Source organism: Crinia signifera, chromosome 2, assembly GCF_055691185.1.
Source record: "Crinia signifera chromosome 2, ASM5569118v1, whole genome shotgun sequence".
Lineage (NCBI taxonomy): Eukaryota > Metazoa > Chordata > Amphibia > Anura > Myobatrachidae > Crinia > Crinia signifera.
Window position 1 is genome coordinate 260,659,117 of NC_139218.1, and position 19,387 is coordinate 260,678,503.

Consider the following 19,387-nt stretch of genomic DNA (forward strand, 5'->3'; position numbering starts at 1 on the left):
CCACGCTTCGGGCTCGGTGGCTCGCTGCGCTCGCCACACTATTCTATTCTCACTCCACGCCCTAGTGGATAGTAGGGGAATGAAAAGGTCGGAGGACGCGCACCGCCGCCCCTCGCGGGCTCGCTGCGCTCGCCACGCTTCGGGTTGACGTCTATCGTGGGGTCTAGCCCACTTAGTAACATTTGGGGGGGCAATTGAAAATAATCATGTGAAAAAAAAAAAAAAATCGGGTGAAAAATCGGTCGGTCGGATCGGTCGCATCGCATGCGACCAAATCGCATGCGATGCGATCGATCCGATTTTTTATCTTACGACCACAACGATCTAAATCGTTGTGGCCGTGCTAGGAAACAAGTACCGTAGAACTTAAATATGATAAGCTTGCCTGAAGAGGTGACCGCACTTTTTACCTGTTATTTTGCCGTTTTTTTTACCGTTTTAAAACGGTAATTTGTGCAGTCTGAAAGGTGCAGATCTATTGAACTGGTATTTCTAAACGGTAACATAGCAGGGTCCTACCCGTTTCAGACCCGTTTTTTTTCATCCACTGTTTGCTATGGGTTAAAACGGGTTCAGTGTTGTGAAGGAACAAAAACTGCATTGAAATACCGTTTAAGGACACTTTTGAGGTGTCTATAAATCGTACTTTTTTCAGACCAGGTTCTGACGTGCGAATTGGTCAGAGACATGCACAGATCATTGCGATCTGTGCATGTTTCTGTTGTTAAAATAGAGTTAAAGAAAAAATCTGAAAAAAAAAATGGTGTGGGGTCCCCCCTCCTGAGCATAACCAGCCCCGGGCTCAAAGAGCCGGTCCTGGTTTCATAAAATCACGGGGCAAAACAAATAGGGGTCCCCTGGATTTTATAAAACCAGCACCAGGCTCAAGGGCCGGTCCTGGTTCCCAAAATACGGGGGACAAAATGACATGGGGTCCCTCATATTTCAACAACCAGCACCAGGCCCAACCAGCCAACAGGGTAATGCCACAGCCGGGGGGAGACTTACGGGCTAAAGATAGGTAAGTATCAGTATGTGTGGGCTTTGTATGTATTCAAGTTTTATTTTTAATGGGTGTCAGTGTGTTTATTTAACTATTTCTTTTACTGTGGAACTACAAGTGCCAGCGGGCCCTTTAATGCCCCGCATGCTGGGACTTGTGGCAGTAAATTGAGACTGAAAGTTCCAGGCACGCACAACAATTCATTTGTGACCAGCAGAAATAATGGTGTCTGGCCATGGCTGTTCTCTATATAACTGTACAAACTTTCGACACACTAGATCTACTGTATTTTGCTTTCATTCTCTTCCATGGCTTTGTCAGGACCTTAGCTGTGTTCATTAGGAACTGTTCAGTATGTCCTAATAAGTCTATATCGGACGTGAGGAATGTCGTATTGCATGTTTACATCACCTACTGTATTTACCTTCTTTAATAGGATATATTTTGCACAACTGTTTAGGTTTGCCAGTGGGGGTGCAGTTCATCATATATTAAAATGTTACTGTTGTGTACAAGGGTGATTCAATATATAAGGTAATAAGACCTCTCAATGTGTAAAATTATTCAACTCATACTCAATAGAATGGTCTCGGTACATTTTATATCAGGATTTTGACAATTGAGATAGATAGATATTATGGATGGCATAATGGTTAGCATTAATGCCTCCCAGCACTAAGATCATGGGTCCAATTCCCACTATGTCCTCACTGTGTGGACTTTGTATATTCTCCCCTTGCTTGCGTTGGTTTTCTCTGGGTACACAGATTTCATCTCGCGATCCAAAAATATACTGGTAAGTTAATTGTCTCCCAATACAAATTAACCCTAGTGTGTAAGTGTGTGCGTGTCAATTGGTTTTCGGGCCAAGTGGTTCTCATCTTCCATCAAACTCTATGGGGGAAATTTACTAAGATGGGAGTTCTATTTCACATGGGATGTTGCTATGGGCAACCAATCAGAATCTACTTATTTATTTAGCATCTTCTAAAAGATAATAGATAGTAACTGATTGGTTACCCCTAGCAGCATTCCATGTGAAATAAAACTTGCATCTTAGTAAAGTTCCCCCTATGTTTCTAAATAAAACATATACATACATGTATACATGTAAAACAAGAACACTAATAGGTATGGAAATATATTCCCAGGTGCAACCAAGATAAACAATTGAAATCGGTATTAAGGAATTAATAAAATATTTTTGGTTTTACAGTATTTTATTTTGATATCATTTTTTGGTCTGATTTGGTTTCTTTCTTTTCTTTTCTTTTCTGCTTTGTCTTTTTTTTTTTTCTCTCTGTCTTTCTTCATGAGCAAAATGTCACTGGATTCTCTTCTCGATGATGTTGCAGCAGATATACTTAAGCATTTATCACCCAGTTATATGGTTGTTATTATTATTACTTTTCATGTATCTTACTTACATACAAATAAAATATTTCTCTACCTAATTCTATCAGCAGCCTCCATCCATTGTCATCATTTTTCCTTTATCATCCTCTTTTTTATTACCACCAAACTGTATGCCTTTCTCCATGCTCTATAGCAGTTGTGTCAAACTCATGGCCCTCTGGCTGTTGTGGAACTACATGTCCTAGCATGCCCTGCCACAGTTTTAGCAATCCATTATATGAAATCTGTTGCAGGGCATGCTGGGACGTGTAGTTCCACAACAGCTGGAGGGCCATGAGTTTGACACCACTGCTCTATAGTGTATATAGCATAGCTTTCTCAGCTCCTCAGCTACTGTATTATTTCCCATAATTCACTCTAGTCTCATTGGCCAGGCTAGACCTGACAACCTCTGCACCTTTTGAGAGTATGCATTTATATATCAAAGACACAATCAAGCATAATCCATTTTAAAATAAATTTATTAAAATATGAAAAATGTAAAAGTATAATTAAACGTTTTTACTCTGCATTATAAATTAGAAAATGAGTGACCAAGACTGGCTGGCGGCTAATTCAAGTTTGCCTTATAGAAGGACCAAGCTGGTGGTAACCTCCTGACTCGCAAAGGGCCTTATTCTAGTTCACTCTTTCTGACAAAATCCTTCTTAGATGGACAAAACCATGTGCACAGCAGGGGAGCAGATGTATCTTGTACAGAGAGAATTAGATGGTACTTGTGTATTATCTGGGCGCCCGATTTTTTTTATTGCATACCAGTACTTAAGGCATGCGATGCTATTTTTCATTGTAAAGACCCAATTTAAAATTGTATAGTCACACATGGGTGATTTCATACCCCCACTATCCAACTACGCATGGAGTTGATTTTATATAGTTTGGCGAGCGCACGCGGATTACTTTACATGTATTCTGCGTCCGCTCGCCACGCTTCGGCCTTGGTGGCTCGCTGCGCTCGCCACACTATATAAAATCAACTCCATGTGTAGTTGGATAGTGGGGGTATGAAATCACCCATGGGTGACTATACAATTAAAAATTGGGTCTTTACAATGAAAAATCGCATTGCACGAATTTGTATGCCACTATATTGCATGCGATGTAATACAATGAAAAAATCGGGCGCCCAGATATTACTAAATAACATGGAGAAAAAAGAAGACTCTTTTTTGGGGGCACTCTTAAACAGTTATTTGCATAGACATGTATGCAAATAAAGATATACCTGTAAATTACCAAAATATGTGGAAAATTATTATTGGCGTATGTATTATTATTACTTTTAAAACTTAGCTTTTAATATTCTTAATTTTTAATATAGGTGGTAATACACACAAATTGTGACAATAAATTAAAAGATGCACTGTGACTCAATAGTCGCGTCTGGGAAACCGCTAAATTTCACTCAGGGTTTGGGCGAAAGGGTGTAGCCTCCTGCATATATCTACGTATTAACTGTTATCCTTAAGTTGCGTCAACTACCAGGACTTGGTGTATGTTGTAGCTCTACGGAGAGAGGTAAAGTAAACTGAAAAATAGTTTGCTGGTGTCTATATCTCACCCAGACTTCTATAATTCACCATCATACGTTTAGAGGATGGTGGTAAAGAAAATATGGGGAGAGCCTCCGCAAATGAAAGATAGAAGATTGGCCGTAGTACCTTCTGCTGCTCGTTCAGTCGAGCCGTATAATCACTGTTGCTAAATTCAGCATTGCAGTGCAGATATGCGGGCGATTTTGCGAGTGAGAGAGGATTAATTATCCTTTAGTAGGCCCAGATATTACACAAGTACCAATTAGATTTGGTGGGGTTTTACTTCAAAGTGATATCTATATCGCAGTGTAAAAATAAAGCAGCCAGTATTTACCCTGCACAGAAACTAAATAACTCACCCAAATCGAATTTTCTCTGCACATTTTACTTCTGCCCCCCTGCAGTGCACATGGTTTTGTCCATCTAAGAAGGATTTTGTCAGAAAGAGTGAACTAGAATAAGTCAGGTGCAGCCCCGCTCCTCTGCCTATGTCGTAGGTGGCCGTGTAGGCTTGAATGGCCTTTTGCTGCTCTTTCCTCTGCAGCATATAGAGGGTGGAGTTCCAGTGCATCACCACCTCTTGTTTAAGATGATGGCAGGGCAAGTTGAGGAGATTTGCAGCTGCTCCAGCCTTCAGCAGGCATTGGCAGAATGCCGAAAGTGTCCGCAAATTTTTGGGGCCACCGCAAGCATCTCCTGCACGCTCCTGTCACTTCTGATGAAATGCTGCACCACCAAATTTATTGTGTGGGCAAAACATGGCACGTGCTGGAAATTGCCTATGTGTAATGCCCGCACAATGTTACTGGCATTGTCCGACACCACAAATCCCCAGGAGAGTCTAAGAGGGGTAAGCCACTGGGAGATGATTTCCCTCAGTTTCTCTAAGAGGTTGTCGGTGTTGTGCCTCTTCCTGAAACCGGTGATACACAGCGTAGCCTGCCTTGGAAGGAGCTGGCATGCAGGAGATGCTGTTGCGGAAGGCGATGCATCTACCCAGTGGGCTGTCACAGTCATATAGTCCTTAGTTTGCCCTGATCCACTTGTCCACATGTCTGTAGGACGGTCAATTGCTTAGTGAAAGACGTAGCAGTCTTATGACTTCCCCTCTGGGATGATGACCGACTCCCAGCAGCAGCTGCAGTAGTAGGTGTAGCGCTTCAGGATCCTCCGGAGGAATCTCGGATAGAAGAGGAGTCAGTCATGCTGGTGAAATGGCCTGCAAGACTCCCCCCGATCCGGATGAAGGAGGAATTTGACAAGGAGGGAGTTGGTGGTGTGCTTTTCAGGCACTTGGCTCCAATAGGAGACCAAGGGATTTAGGTGTCCCTGGACTGCTAGCCACAGTTCCTGAACTAAACACTGATTTATGAAGGGTCTTCAGGTGATGTATAAGGGAGGATGTCCCTAGGTGGGCAAGATCCTTACCCCTGCTTAGTGGAACTTTACATAAGCTACATATGGCAATACATTTGTTGCCCGGATTCAGATAAAAAAAATCCCAGACCATAGAGGTTTATAGATTTATTGGTCCTCTACCCAGGCATGACGATGGGCTTTTTCATCCCATGGACAACAACTGTTTCCCCCCTTGTGCCTCATTAAGCAAACTAACTCAACATCCTTCTCGTCAAATTCCTCCTCAGCGCCAGATACATCAATATCCTCCTCTTGGTCTACAACATTGACACCTTCATTATCTAAATCAGGAACAGCACTGTGGGTGATCCTTCCAGCATATGCAGAGGGAGTGCCGAAAATGGTGGAAGGAGCCACCTATTCCTGTACAGCGATGGGAAGGTCAGGCATCGCAACCACCAATACCCTTGTACTCTCCTTGGGGGTTTGTGGTAACATGTCTTCTTTAGTAGGCAGAGATGTTTGCTGTGTTTTTGGTGACAGCTGAAATCTCTTCAAATTTCTAAAGAGGGGAGTAGGAGGGCTTGCATGATGATGTGTAGTTGAACCACCAGTCATAAATACAGGTCAGGGCCTTAACCGTTCCTTGCCACTCCGTGTCGTAAATGAACATTGCCAATTTTACGTTTCTCCTCCAATGATTTGAATTTATTTTTATGGGTCCTCCTATTAATCAACTTTGGCTTTTTGGATTTTACATGCCCCGTACTTTGACACTGGACATCGGCCTTGGCAGACGACGTTGATGGCATATCATTACTACTTGCATTTGCAGCAGATTCAGAAGAGGAAGCGGCCCTTCATCTTTCCCTAATTGATTCTCCATATTTTGGATCTCCATTATTTTTGTGGAGTTATATATTACACCCCAGGACAGCACCACTGTAGATGCACCAATAGAGAGGTATTATATATATGGCAGTAAATTAATTAGGCCCCACCAGAAAGATATATATACGGTAGTAAATTAATTAGGCACAACCAGAAAGATATACGGTAGTCAATTAATTAGGCCCCACCAGAAAGATATACGGTACTCAATTAGGCACCACCAGAATGATATACGGTAGTCAATAAGGCCCCACCAGAAAGATATACCGTAGTCAATTAATTAGGCACCACCAGAAAAATATACGGTAGTCAATTAATTAGGCCCCATCAGAAAGATATACGGTAGTCAATTATTTAGGCCCCACCACAAAGATATACGGTAGTAAATTAATTAGGCACCACCAGAAAAATATTCGGTAGTCAATTAATTGTGCACCACCAGAAAGATATACGGTAGTCAATTAATTAGGCCCCACCAGAAAAATATACAGTACTCAATTAGGCACCACCAGAAAGATATACGGTAGTAAATTAATTAGGCACCACCAGAAAGATATTATATATACGGCAGTAAATTAATTAGGCACCACCAAAGAGATATTATATATATGGCAGTATAATTAATATGCACCAGCAGAGATTTATTTAGTAGATGCACCAGTTGAATACACTGTTAATTAATTTATTTATATATATTTATGTCAGACTCAGTAGTACAGTAGATGCACCAGCAGAGAATATGTACTAGTTATGTAAGGCTGTAAAAAATACACCAGCAGGGGGGTGTTATTAATTATTATACAGCAGATGCACAAGCAGACTGGTCACTTGTTAATAAGTTTAACAACAGTGCTGCACACTGCAGTCATATACACATGTCTGATATAAGGCTGTAAAAAATACACCAGCAGGGGGGGTATTTTAGTGGTTAATAAGCTTTACAACACTGCACAGTCATATACATGTATGATTGAATTGGCCAGGTAGAGGTACTACTGCTGATGGGCTGGCAGCTGATCACTGGCAGTGCAGAGCACACAGCACCAGAGAGCAGGCAGTGGCACTAGTAGGCACTGGCGTTCGCCACAGCAGAAAAAAAAACCCACAGCTCCTAACCTAACAAAGCTCCGCACACAGACTATCCTACTCTCTCTAACCAGTTCAAATCACGAGTGAAAAATGGTGCCGGACACTCGCTCTTTATATAGCGTTCCGGATCTCTCGAGAATCCGGTGCCAGGCAATGACATTTTGCCCACACGCCTGGATCCGAGTCAGGAGGGAAGCTCCGAACGCTGCTCGGATCCGGGTACGGTTTAATGACGTTCGTGCGGGCTCGGATCTGGAAAATCCGAGCCCGCACATCTCTAGTTTTTAGCAAGAATTTCTTACTTTCTGGAATGTATGTTTCAGAATAATTTGGATAACGGATATTTCGATAAGGGATACTCAACCTGTACCACCACTGATTCCGATTATACACCTATCATGTAATACAAATCTGTCCCCATACCATCTCTATATTTGCCAAATTGTATTCAGTAGGCTTCTATCACCACTTTCTCATTTTATTACTCTAGTGGTTTTGTCTACGTTTTTTCAAGACTGCTAGTAGGGTAGAAGACAAGCAAAAAGATTGAAGTAATACCAAAAACCAGGTTTTCCTTCTGGCACTACATCAGTGTGGTACTGATGGAGACCTGCTGCTAATGGAGACACACTGTGCTTATAACTGGTAACATTACACTCGTGCTTGTTACAACAACGTGTAGTGGATGCAGTGTGTGAAACTATCCTTCCATCCCTGACAGTACAAAAAGGTCAGTTATTTTTGACAGGACACTCCCTATCAGAGCAACATTGCAGAGATACCTCATCGAAATCCCAAAATAGAAGCCCCTACCCATATGTTACAGATCTAGCTGCAGACAGAGTACATACTGGTCATCTAGAGTACATGCTGGTCAATACAGGAGAAAGGATATTCTGCTGGATGTACAGTATCTTGGTGGGATTGATATTGTCAGATAGTTTCAATTACCTGAACTGACAATGAAGCTTACTATTGGGATATTTTTTGGCGGGCTTTTTGGTGCTCTTGGAATTTTAATCTTTTTGGTTGCATTTGGAACAGACTATTGGCTTCTTGCCAAGGAAGTTGATAAATGCTCAGGAAATCAAGACTATGGGGTCAGTGTTACTATTGAATTATTGTGTATATGTGTTGTCCTGCTTGCTGCACAGCATATATGTGGCCAGTATTACTATTACAGTGTTGTGTATATGTGTTGTCCTGCTTGCTGCACAGCATATATGTGGCCAGTGTTACTATTACAGTATTGTGTATATGTGTTGTCCTGCTTGCTGCACAGCATATATGTGGCCAGTGTTACTATTACAGTATTGTGTATATGTGTTGTCCTGCTTGCTGCACAGCATGTACTGTATGTGGCCAGTGTTACTATTACAGTATTGTGTATATGTGTTGTCCTGCTTGCTGCACAGCATGTACTGTATGTGGCCAGTGTTACTATTACAGCATTGCAGAGGCATTTTAAGAGAGGAGGTGGCCCATGTGTAGCCTCATCTGGCCAGGTTTCCTCCTCTCTTTCGGACTCAGAGTAGCAGGGCCTAAGCACTAGAATGCTCAGAACCCTACTGCGCATGCGCACATCTACAGAAAAATAATGCAGCGGCCATTTTTCTGGAGATGTCTGCACCAGCAGCAGTGTGAAGTCTGTGCACTAGAGTGCTCAGACTCGATTGATCATGCACAGATCACTGACATTTTTTTCGTGGAGGATATTTTTCTGGAGATTTCTGCAGCGCTGCTGCCTCCATCACTGGAGTACGGAGGGTAAGTATTTAATAAAGTTATAAAAATGCCACTATAGCATTGTGTAAACTGTATGTGTTGTCCTGCTTTCTGCAAAGCATGTATGTGGCCAGTGTTACTATTATAGCATTGTATATATGTGTTGTCCTGCTTGCTGCACAGCATGTATGTCGCCAGTGTTACTATTATAGCATTGTATATATGTGTTGTCCTGCTTGCTGCACAGCATGTATGTCGCCAGTGTTACTGTTATAGCATTATGTATACTACATACTGTGTACTTGTGTATTATGATGGCGCCCTCTAAGCTATTTGCTTAGTGGGCTATTCTGCGTAGGAAAATCGCATTGCATCGCATCGCATGGGCCATTGTAAGTGCCGATGCGATGCTATCCGATTTTCCTATGTAATGTATTCAGTGCTTTGTTATGTATATTGTATAGGGTGTACAATGCCATTAGGTATACAATAATGACATACAATGAGGTTTTAGGCACCCGACCACTATCCACGCCACCCCGAAGGGTGGCGAGCGCGCTCCTCTGACCTTTTCATACCCCTACTATCCACGTCGGCGTGGAGTTGATTTTATATAGTGTGGTGAGCGCAGCAAGCCACCGAGCCCGAAGCGTGTCGAGGGGACGCGGAATACATGTGAAGTAATCCGCGGCCCCTCGCCACGCTTTGGGCTCCGTGCCTTGCTGCGCTCGCCACACTATATAAAATCAACTCCACGCCGGCGTGGATAGTAGGGGTATGAAAAGGTCGGAGGACGCGTGGATAGTGTGTGGGGGGGGTGCCTAAAACCTCATTGTATGTCATTATTGTATACCTAAATGGCATTGTACACCTAATGGCATTGTATAGGTGTGATGCGATTCCCCGGGGCTAAGAAAGCAGTGAATAAATTACATGGGAAAATCACATTGCATCGCACGGCCGTTACAATGGCACATGCGATGCGATGCAATGCGATTTTCCTACGGTGCCGTATGTAGGAAAACGGCACGGTGCTAATACACAAGTACCACATACTGTCATGATTTTTGCAGGACAGTCCATTTTTGTATTGTCACGCTGTCTCACCCACAAGTTGTAGTGTCCTGTGGTGGTGGAGGGAGGGTATTTGGGAGTCCCCCTGTCACTTGTTGCCAGTGGTGAATAGATGCTAATTAATGCAGACAGAGAAGCTGGGGTTATGACCAACAGCTCCCAGAGCGCTGAGCACGTCCCCACCATTATGGAAAACAGGAGGCGTGGCTTGTGGATGCATCATCCCCTGAAGTCACTCCACCTTATCGGGAACCCGCAGCTTTGCCATACGAATGAGACCTGATTAGGGCAATTATGACGTTGGGAGGTATGATACTGTATGTTTTGTCCTATTTTCTACCACAGTATACAAAGTTTTAATGTACTTATAGTTGAGAGTAAAAGAAGCAAAATTACTTTTTTCTTTTGAAATTATTATTATGTTTAATTTAAACAAGTAATATATAACATCTAACATTTTTCTCTCTTTCTTTTTGTTATCTATAGGGTGTTGATCGAGTCCTCTTGCACCATGAAGGTTTCTTCTGGAGATGTTGGTATAATGGAGAAGTAGGATCAGATAATAACAGCATGGCAGCCTTCTGGATCAGTAAATATACATTTTATCTACCGAGAAATGTTAATGTTCAAAGTTATACAATTTGTTGTTTTCGAGAGATTTTTATGTTATTCTTTTTCCTCTAGAATAAGCAATATAGAAAAGGCCTATATGAGTTGATAGTAACTATAACGTAACATAAATTCTAAATAAAAATACAGGAAAGTGAATGTTTTAGCAATTTTAACAGACATCCTTTGCTTCTTCTGTGTACATGTAAGCATGTAATATATATTCAAATTTAGCAACTCAGAAATACAGATGGCTCTGTCCGATTCAAGATTCGTCACCCTAGGCAAAACGTCAGCTTAGTGCTCCCCCCTCCCCCACACCAATACCGACTTCCCAGAAACTCAGGTAAAAGTGTGGAGGTGTCGTCTAAGAAGTTCAACACCTGCTGTGTTAGGATACCAATAAGGATACCTTTCTCCTCATCCTTACTTTGTGATGGTCAGACTCAGGGGCACCCCACAGATTCTGGAGCCCCAGACAGCTGCCCATTGGTAGAGCTGGCCCTGCATTATAGTCAGTAGCACTTGGAACATTCCAAATATTTTAATTTATAGTACTCAATTTCCATTCCAAAACATGAGGTTTGTACCATATCATGCAACTCTAGTTGCACAATTGATAATTATGCCATACAATAAAAGTATGCAAATATTGAGAATATTATATTTCTACTTATAAATATTCATAATGTATATGTGTTTATCAAAGTCATTTTTATAATTGCATGGTTCTAAAATACTACCATGTCTACAGTATGTCTACCCTTGTGTATAAGAACGACCTGCTGGTCTGTTTTTGGATACTAGATAACATTATGTTCTGGGTACAATTTGACTTTCTGGTGGAAATGTAATAACCTGAGAGGTCAGTGGCATACTTATAATGGGTGCAATGTGCATGGTGCACATGGGGCCCTGAGTCCCAGGGGGCGTACACCGCACATATTTTTAATACTTACCCCTCTGGAATCCCAAGATTAAGGCAGCAACGCTGCTGGAATACACAGAATAATTGCCACAGCAGGCATTTTTTGAAGTTCTGTGCATGCGCAGTAGAGTCTAAGCCCTCGAACGGGAGAGAGGAAGGGGCCAGAACGGAGGAGGTTGGGCCTCCTCAACTCTTAAAGCGCCTCTGTGTGAGGTGAATGCATTGGAAAGATTTCTCTTAATTTTCCCTTTTTTTAATTTAAAGGACCAATAAATTGGAAGCCAAAATTATTGTTGCATTATAAAAAACGGGCAGACTCATCAGGATCTCACAATAACTCCATGTCACAGGATTTATTGTTGGTTGTACTGTATAGTTGTATGGAAGAACATGCATGCAATTTTAGAATACATCATAATGTCATTAGATGTCAGTTAATCTTTGTAAATAAGGAGGGGAAAATCTGGAAGTAGCAATAAAAAGTGAATTAAAAGGACCCCTGACCATGCTGTGGGGCCAGTACTGCCTTTATGCAGAATGATGTTGAGGCTACCATAATCTGGCATTGTTCAAGAGGAATACAGTACCATTTTTCAACAGGAAAGTAACTTACTAACAGCTGGTTGGATGAAAGAAAACCATTGTCTTAAGCCCCATAAACACTTTTAAACCAGATTAGACCACTGCACATTTTTGGTATAAGATATATCCACTAGCAAGTTATATAAGTAACTTAATTTACACATTCTGGTAGTAATATAAACCAAAAGTGAATCTACCATAGTAATCTGCAGAAAACCTACTATAGATGGGGACAAAGGAGCAGTGGCCTTAATATAGGTAAAAAAAAATTTCATTTGAAAATACATGAAAAGGTGAGACATTGGCAGTTTGTATATCTGGGATAGGTCTGAAAAGGATAAAAAGCAAAGATGTGTACTTAACTTGCAAAAATACCGAACTGCATTTAAATCTGATTACAGAGAATACTGTGGCACGTAGCCAGTAAATCCATAAGGCTCCCACAATAAAGATACATGGGTAGGTAAACAGGCTAAAATTTTGTCCACAGTCCTTAATTTGTTGGACTGTGCCTGTGTGAGGACAGAGGCAGAATGAAAATGTCACAGTGCTACGACATCCAGATGCTATACAATTACATTCTGAGCTTCACGATGGCCCATTCTGGACCATACTTGCCTACCTGACCCTTTCCATGAGGGAGAAAATGCTCTGTTCCTGGACTTCCCTGGTAATGTATGATTGCCATCACCTGTGGTAAAACACCTTTCCTATCAATTACCTAGCTCCCCACAGGTGATGGCAATCATACATTACCAGGGTAGTCCAGGAACAGAGCATTTTCTCCCTCATGGAGAGGGTCAGGTAGGCAAGGATGATTCTGGACCCCTACTCAACTTTCCTCAGTGTTGACATTTATGATGACCTCCTTGTGACAGATGTTGATAACCTCCAACTTCACACCCTATTAGCACATTTGGTAGAATATACTGTACAGATAACGAGAACTTTGTCCAGCAAAGGTTGGCAAAACAGTACAATGCCTGAGGTGGTAGCATGTACATACAGAGTAAGAAAGTCGGCCTGAACAGTTATAAACATGTATATGGCAAAAACAAAAGTTCCAGTTAGGGTGGGGTTAGACACACCCCTTGTACAAAGGAGTTTCCCTCGTGAGGCCATATGACTTTCACTACAGCTGACTCCCTGATATGATATAAAGCAAGCATGCTGTGACATATACATAACCTCAGTGTAGTGATCATTAAATCATTATGCGCAAACACCTCTGACTAGTTTTGCCAAAGAGTCCCTGTGAGAAATCCTCCAATACAGAGCTCAGATGACTCACAAGCGTTTCCATTGTGTCTTTCCAAGTTTGCTGTACTTTTTATCCTCTTAAGATTGCCTTGTATGCTGAAAGTGCTGCATATTGACTAACACAACTATAGTGACCAACAAAACTTTAGAAGCTGATTTAGGAGCAGTGGGGGATGTTCATCCTGATCACTCACAGGCAAGACAGAGGACCTTATTCTGGTCCATGCGCTCAGGAGCATGATGTTTTTGTTTTGCGCATTTGCATTTCTGCGCATGCACTGCGTGTGAGTGGCCATGGCAAACAGAGTGTTCGCCAGGTGCTCGCACACAACAGTGTGGGCGGGGGGGATGGGGTAGAGGGCCGGGGGATCACCTGATGTCAACTGCCCACCCTTTCCTCAAAGAGGACACACGCAAAACTTGTACTCACCACATCATTCCATGGTCAGCGACAATGGAATGATGTGGGCGTCACCCCATAGGCTGCAAATGGATGTTTATGCAAAACATCCATTTGCAGCCGTGTGGGCGAACTCACCCTGCGATGGGGGCGGACAGCAAAGCGAGCGGCGGGCTTAAAAAGACTTCACAGCACTGCATGTCAACCAGAATAAGGTCCAGAGTTTGCTGCCCCCCTTACCCTGGGTTGGCAGGAGCAATATGGTACTGGCAGTGACCTCTGAGGCAGTTTTTATATCCCTAAGTGGGGAGAATATTGTGGAGGCTGTATACAACCAGGTAAAGATCACACATGACCCTAAGAGATACAGTATACTGTGTGGTGCTCCATATTAAAGTAAATATAATACATATACATACAGCTCTCCCTACTCACTCGGACCCCCCATTCCGCACACAGCCCCCCCAACATTTATACAGCTTTATGAGAGGATACAGGGGACTGATACTAAGCGTCATAGGGAACTGGGGACACTGGGGACTGGCTCTAAGGGACAAAGGGGCAAGAACTGAGGGGACACTAGTGACTTACACTGGGGATTGACACAGGGTCACGGGACTGGCACTGAGAGGGCACATGAGACTAGTACTGTGTGGGCACTGGGGACTGTCACTGAGAGGGCACATGGTAAATGTTACTTACTGGACAGAGACTGATACGAGAGAAGGCTAATAAAGTGTGGAAAATCTTACTGATACAAATGAGGCACAGGGCAGTGGTTCTGAAGAAAATATTGGAGTGGTATTGGTGAGGCCAATACTGAGGATTCAGGTATATATGGGTTACAAGGACTGACACTGAGGGCTCACAGTGCTTTACAGTAATGAGGAGGTGCTGGAGAACAGTACTAAAGTGGAATAGTACAATCCATCATGAATGCAGCTGCAAGTCTAATCTTCCTTGCCAGACATTTATCATCTGCAAAACTGCTCTGTCAGTCCCTGATTACCTGTATTTTACATTATTCAATAAGAAATACTTTTACTTATACACAAGGCCATAAACCAAAATTACATCTCTTTGCTTATATCAAATATTTCCCAACCCAAACATTTTGCTCTTCACAAGATTTATGTCTCTCATCCACACACATTGCAAGACTTTCCTAGAGCTGCCCCCACTGTGGAGTGCTCTCTCGTGGTATTATAGGAGCCCCCTACAGCCTCCAAACCTTCAAGCATTTCCTGAAAACTCAACTCTTCAAGTTTTTCAAATTTCAGAACCGCCCACATAACCTTCATAAACCTTTCCTATCCAATTACATCACCACTGTAAAGTCCTTTCATATCCTCAATTATTTTCTCTTTCTCACTTTCCCATCCTCCTGACCCCAGGCCAACATTGCTGTGTGACTTTATCATACATACTTTTGCAATCTTGTGGACCATTATACAATAGAGAACATCTGTACTTGTGTATCAGTGCCTATTTCCAAATACATTGTACGTTTGCAAGACTGTAACTATAAAGTTTGTCAAATCACTGTTGTTTCCAATTGTAAAGCGCAATTGAATTTGCTGTGCTACAGTATATAAGAAATTGTTAATAAATAAAACAGGAAAATGGTACTGAGTGGGAATAGGGTAGTAGTACTGATGGGGCACAGACAATTGGTACTGAGTGGGTATAGGATAACTGAATAGAATTGTGAGAGCATGAAGAATAGTATTGAGGGCACAGAATTATTAATTACTGAGGGGAATTACTGAGAGGACATGGATACAGAATGGACACCGAGAACTGGTATTTGGGCACAGAAGGATAAGCAGGTTGCCATTGTTATGACATGAGATAAAAAACTGATTAATTCTTGAAGACCTGGAGTGCTGCTTACACACACAAACAAATATATAGGGCCAAATGTAATAGGGTGTGAGAATCGGTAAGTAAGAAATTTTGGGAGAGTTTTTCAATTTTCTTAAAGTGGCAATCATTTACATGGCAAAATCAACTGGTTTTTCAGTATAAATGATTTTCGCTTTAACAAAATGAGAAATCTCTTCCAAAATCTTTCACTTTACGATTCTCACACCCTGGCCCTTATTCTGATCGGTGCGGATATTCCCGCATTCTTACGGAGCGGTCCGCACGCCACGGTGTTCTGCCACGTGCGGCCATCGTCCGTAGAAACGCCCACGTGTCCTCCGCATTCGGACGGACTCACTCTTTAAGAACAGGGCGTGTTTACGGACGACATACAAACCATGCGTGTGCGGGAGAAACACTCCGATTCTGCACGGTATTACAGAGTATTACAGAGTATGCTCGGGAATACCGCATCCGAACGGGAGCCAAGCGGTGCTACCGCCCGTAAGCGGTGTATTTACGCCAAACAACCCACTATTATGTCAATTCTGCAATACATCACATGACCCACTTATTCAATTACCTATCCTCATAAAAAAATGCTTATTTGGAATTGGAATCAATTAGATTCCAATATATCCTTACAAGCATGCCTAACACATGCATTGCACACATTAACCCTTACAGCAATTGAAGTGCAATGGTTTCAATTAAAGCACTGACAAGCGTCCTATTAGTGAGTAATGAGTAAAGGAGTCGATTTTATTGGGTTCAGGTGTTAATGCTTGTAGTCATTAGGCGGTCCGTTCGCCTCCCGCAGGAACGAGTGGTGTCCGCAAAGCAATAGTGGCCTTTTGGACACCGCACATTTCTTCCCTTTTTGTTCGCGTGCATTCGGAGTGGTATCCGAATGCACGCCCCCCAACATAAGTGTACTCCCCCGTGTCCGCCCATGTTTCCGCCCCGTTTTGCCCACTTTGAAACTACGCCCATGTGTCATTCCGCATGACGCCCATAATACGCCCATATTTCCCGAATGATTGCGGTGACCAGTTTTGTACGGGATTTGCCCGAACAGGTACGGAGTCAAGGCGTGGCACATGCGCGTAGCGTTCTCCACGCATGCGCAGACGCCGTAAAGACGCGATCCGAAAGTATGCGGTAAAGTACGCGTCAATCAGAATAAGGGCCCCTGTTACATTTGGGACCTTATTCTGGACCATTCGCATTGCTGTGCATGCGCATGTGCATTGCTGCACATGTGCATGCGCTGGGTGTGCACGGCCAGGGCGAACAGAGTGTTCTCCGGGCAGTCACACTCACCAGTGCGTGCGGAGGGGGGGGGGGGGGGGGCGGGGCGGTGTCGGGTAGTCTAGCCCATAGGAACGCCCAGTGTTTCATGGGTGTTCCCATAAAAATGCTGGCCGTTTCCATGGTCATGACCTAGTGGTGTGGGTTCTGGAGGTGGGCAGCTGACATCACCGGATGTCAGCTGCCCACCTTGTCCTTGGTCAGGACACATGCAAGCCTAAGGGACCTGAGAGTGTCTTAGATTTGTGTGTGCGTACCACATCATTCGATGGTCTGTGACCATCGAATGATGTGGATGTCACCACATAGCCTGGGAAAGGATGTTTATGAAAAACATCCATTCGCAGCTGTGCGGGCAAATTCGCCCTGCGAAGGGGGGTGGCGGAATGTGCAAGGGACGGACGGACTAAAAATGACACGCAGTGCTGCGAACTTTGCAGTGCTGTGTGTCAACCAGAATCACCCCCTTGGCCCATAATGTGTGTGTGTGTGTGTGTGTGTGTGTATATATATATATATATATATATATATATATATATATATATATATATATATATATATATATCTATATATCCTTTAAAGTGGACATAGTTAAGAACCTGCACTCCAAGAATGATTTGAAGAGATGCTTTAATCCACATTGAACAGCATGTCCAAACTTGAATGGACAGCAGCTGCCTGACAGCTGATTCAACTGATCAATGCCAGTATTCCTCAAGATCTTAACAGATACTGACGTGTATACATAAACATGTCGGCCCGGGTCATCAATTGTGAAACTAGCTGGCAGAGCTCACCTGCAAGCAGGCTGCAATAGCAGCTCCTTAGGACTGCTAATGGCAGGTGGTCCACTGGAGATGGCAAAAACAAGCCACTTCAGATGCCCAGTGGTGTGAGAACCAATCTTTGGCAGGTGGCTCCCCAACAGTTCCAAAAATACATTAAAGCACTGAAACATTGAAATAGGAATAGGAATACACCTGTGAGCTTGTATTTTACCATCTGGAATATATATATATATATATATATATATATATATATATATAATTATATATAAACATATTACATACAGTATTTGTCATATGCTATTTGTCTGTTTGTCTGGTATGCATTTGAACACTGTTGGACTGATTTGTACAAAACAATGCATGCTGGCTTTATTGTGTCCAAATCCCAACCCCGAGGGGGTCGCAGGGGTCTAAAAACGAGTTTGCCTACTACACAAACTGGGTTGGGGAAGCAAAATATGGCATAACATAGAGGGGGTAGAGGACATGGGGTTTAAGAAACAAAATGTGGCAACGAAGACCACCAATTCTCGACCCCATGTCCCAAAAAATTTCTGTCTGCCTGCCTTTTGCTATGAGGATCAACAATGCACAGTGACAATCACTATAGGTGGCAGGCATCATCATTCTTGATAGCCCATGTTTCTCTTATGGGCAACTTTATTTTGCTTGCTCTTGAGTAATATATACTCTGTTAAAGTCTAATCAAGTGATTCTGCTGCATAAGTCCAGTCCAGTGGTACCGCTGTATAAGTCCATTTCAGTGCTACTGCCTTTAAAGTCCAGTCCAGTGATACTGCTTCATAAGTCCAGTCCAGTGGTATTTCCATTAAAATCCAGAGATACTGCTGTATAAGTCCAGTCCAGTGATACTGCTGCATAAGTCCACTCCATTGGTGCTGCTGTTAAAGTTCAGTGATACTGCTGTATAATATTGTTAGGGATAGACTTACCTTAAAGCAACTTTATTAACATATTAACAATGTTGACATTCACGTTGGTTTTTATAAATATTGGCATGATGACTATAAACCTAATATTCCAAACCTCCTTTTAAGGTTCATGATTGTTTTAGTTGTACAGTAGTGTCTATATATTTTGAAATATGCAATCTAATCCTGTCACTCCATAGCCAATCAAGCCCCAACTAAGAACTGCACTCATGCTTACCTTTCGCCGTTTCCAAGGAGTAGTGAGAACAGCAACTCTACAGCGTATCACTCTGCAATTGGTAAGTGTGGCATTGGTTCTCTCTCTCTCTCTCTCTCTCTAAAAGAAGACTTCCTGCAGTTCCTGTGGTCATACAGTGATGTATGAAGGATCTAAAACAATGGGATACGGTTAGCATGTCGACAGAAATTAGGTCAATAGGTCGACCACTATTGGATGATAGGCCATAGGTCAACACATGAAAAAGGTCAACATACCTTAGGTTGACACAAGCAATAGGTCCACATGAAAAAGGTTGCCGTGAGTTTTTCTATCTTTTTTTAAGTGTTTTTTTCATTCTTTACTTTCCAAGTGGACATAGAGTAACGTGCACAAAGCATG

General features: G+C 42.5%; 1 protein-coding gene across 2 annotated transcripts in view; it reads left to right on the forward strand.

The window, feature by feature from the left end:
* The window catches only part of TMEM182 (transmembrane protein 182), a 39,061-nt gene that overhangs the window by 12,026 nt on the left and 7,648 nt on the right, over positions 1–19,387 (forward strand). The window contains exons 1-3 of one of the 2 annotated variants that reach the window (XM_083174395.1): positions 8,146–8,393; positions 10,579–10,681; positions 18,969–19,067. In XM_083174395.1, the coding sequence (XP_083030521.1) occupies positions 8,256–8,393; positions 10,579–10,681; positions 18,969–19,067 (340 nt within the window). In that variant the 5' untranslated portion in view covers positions 8,146–8,255. Of the gene's footprint in view, positions 1–8,145; positions 8,394–10,578; positions 10,682–18,968; positions 19,068–19,387 lie in introns of those variants that run through there. The other variant, XM_083174396.1, reaches the window with a different exon arrangement.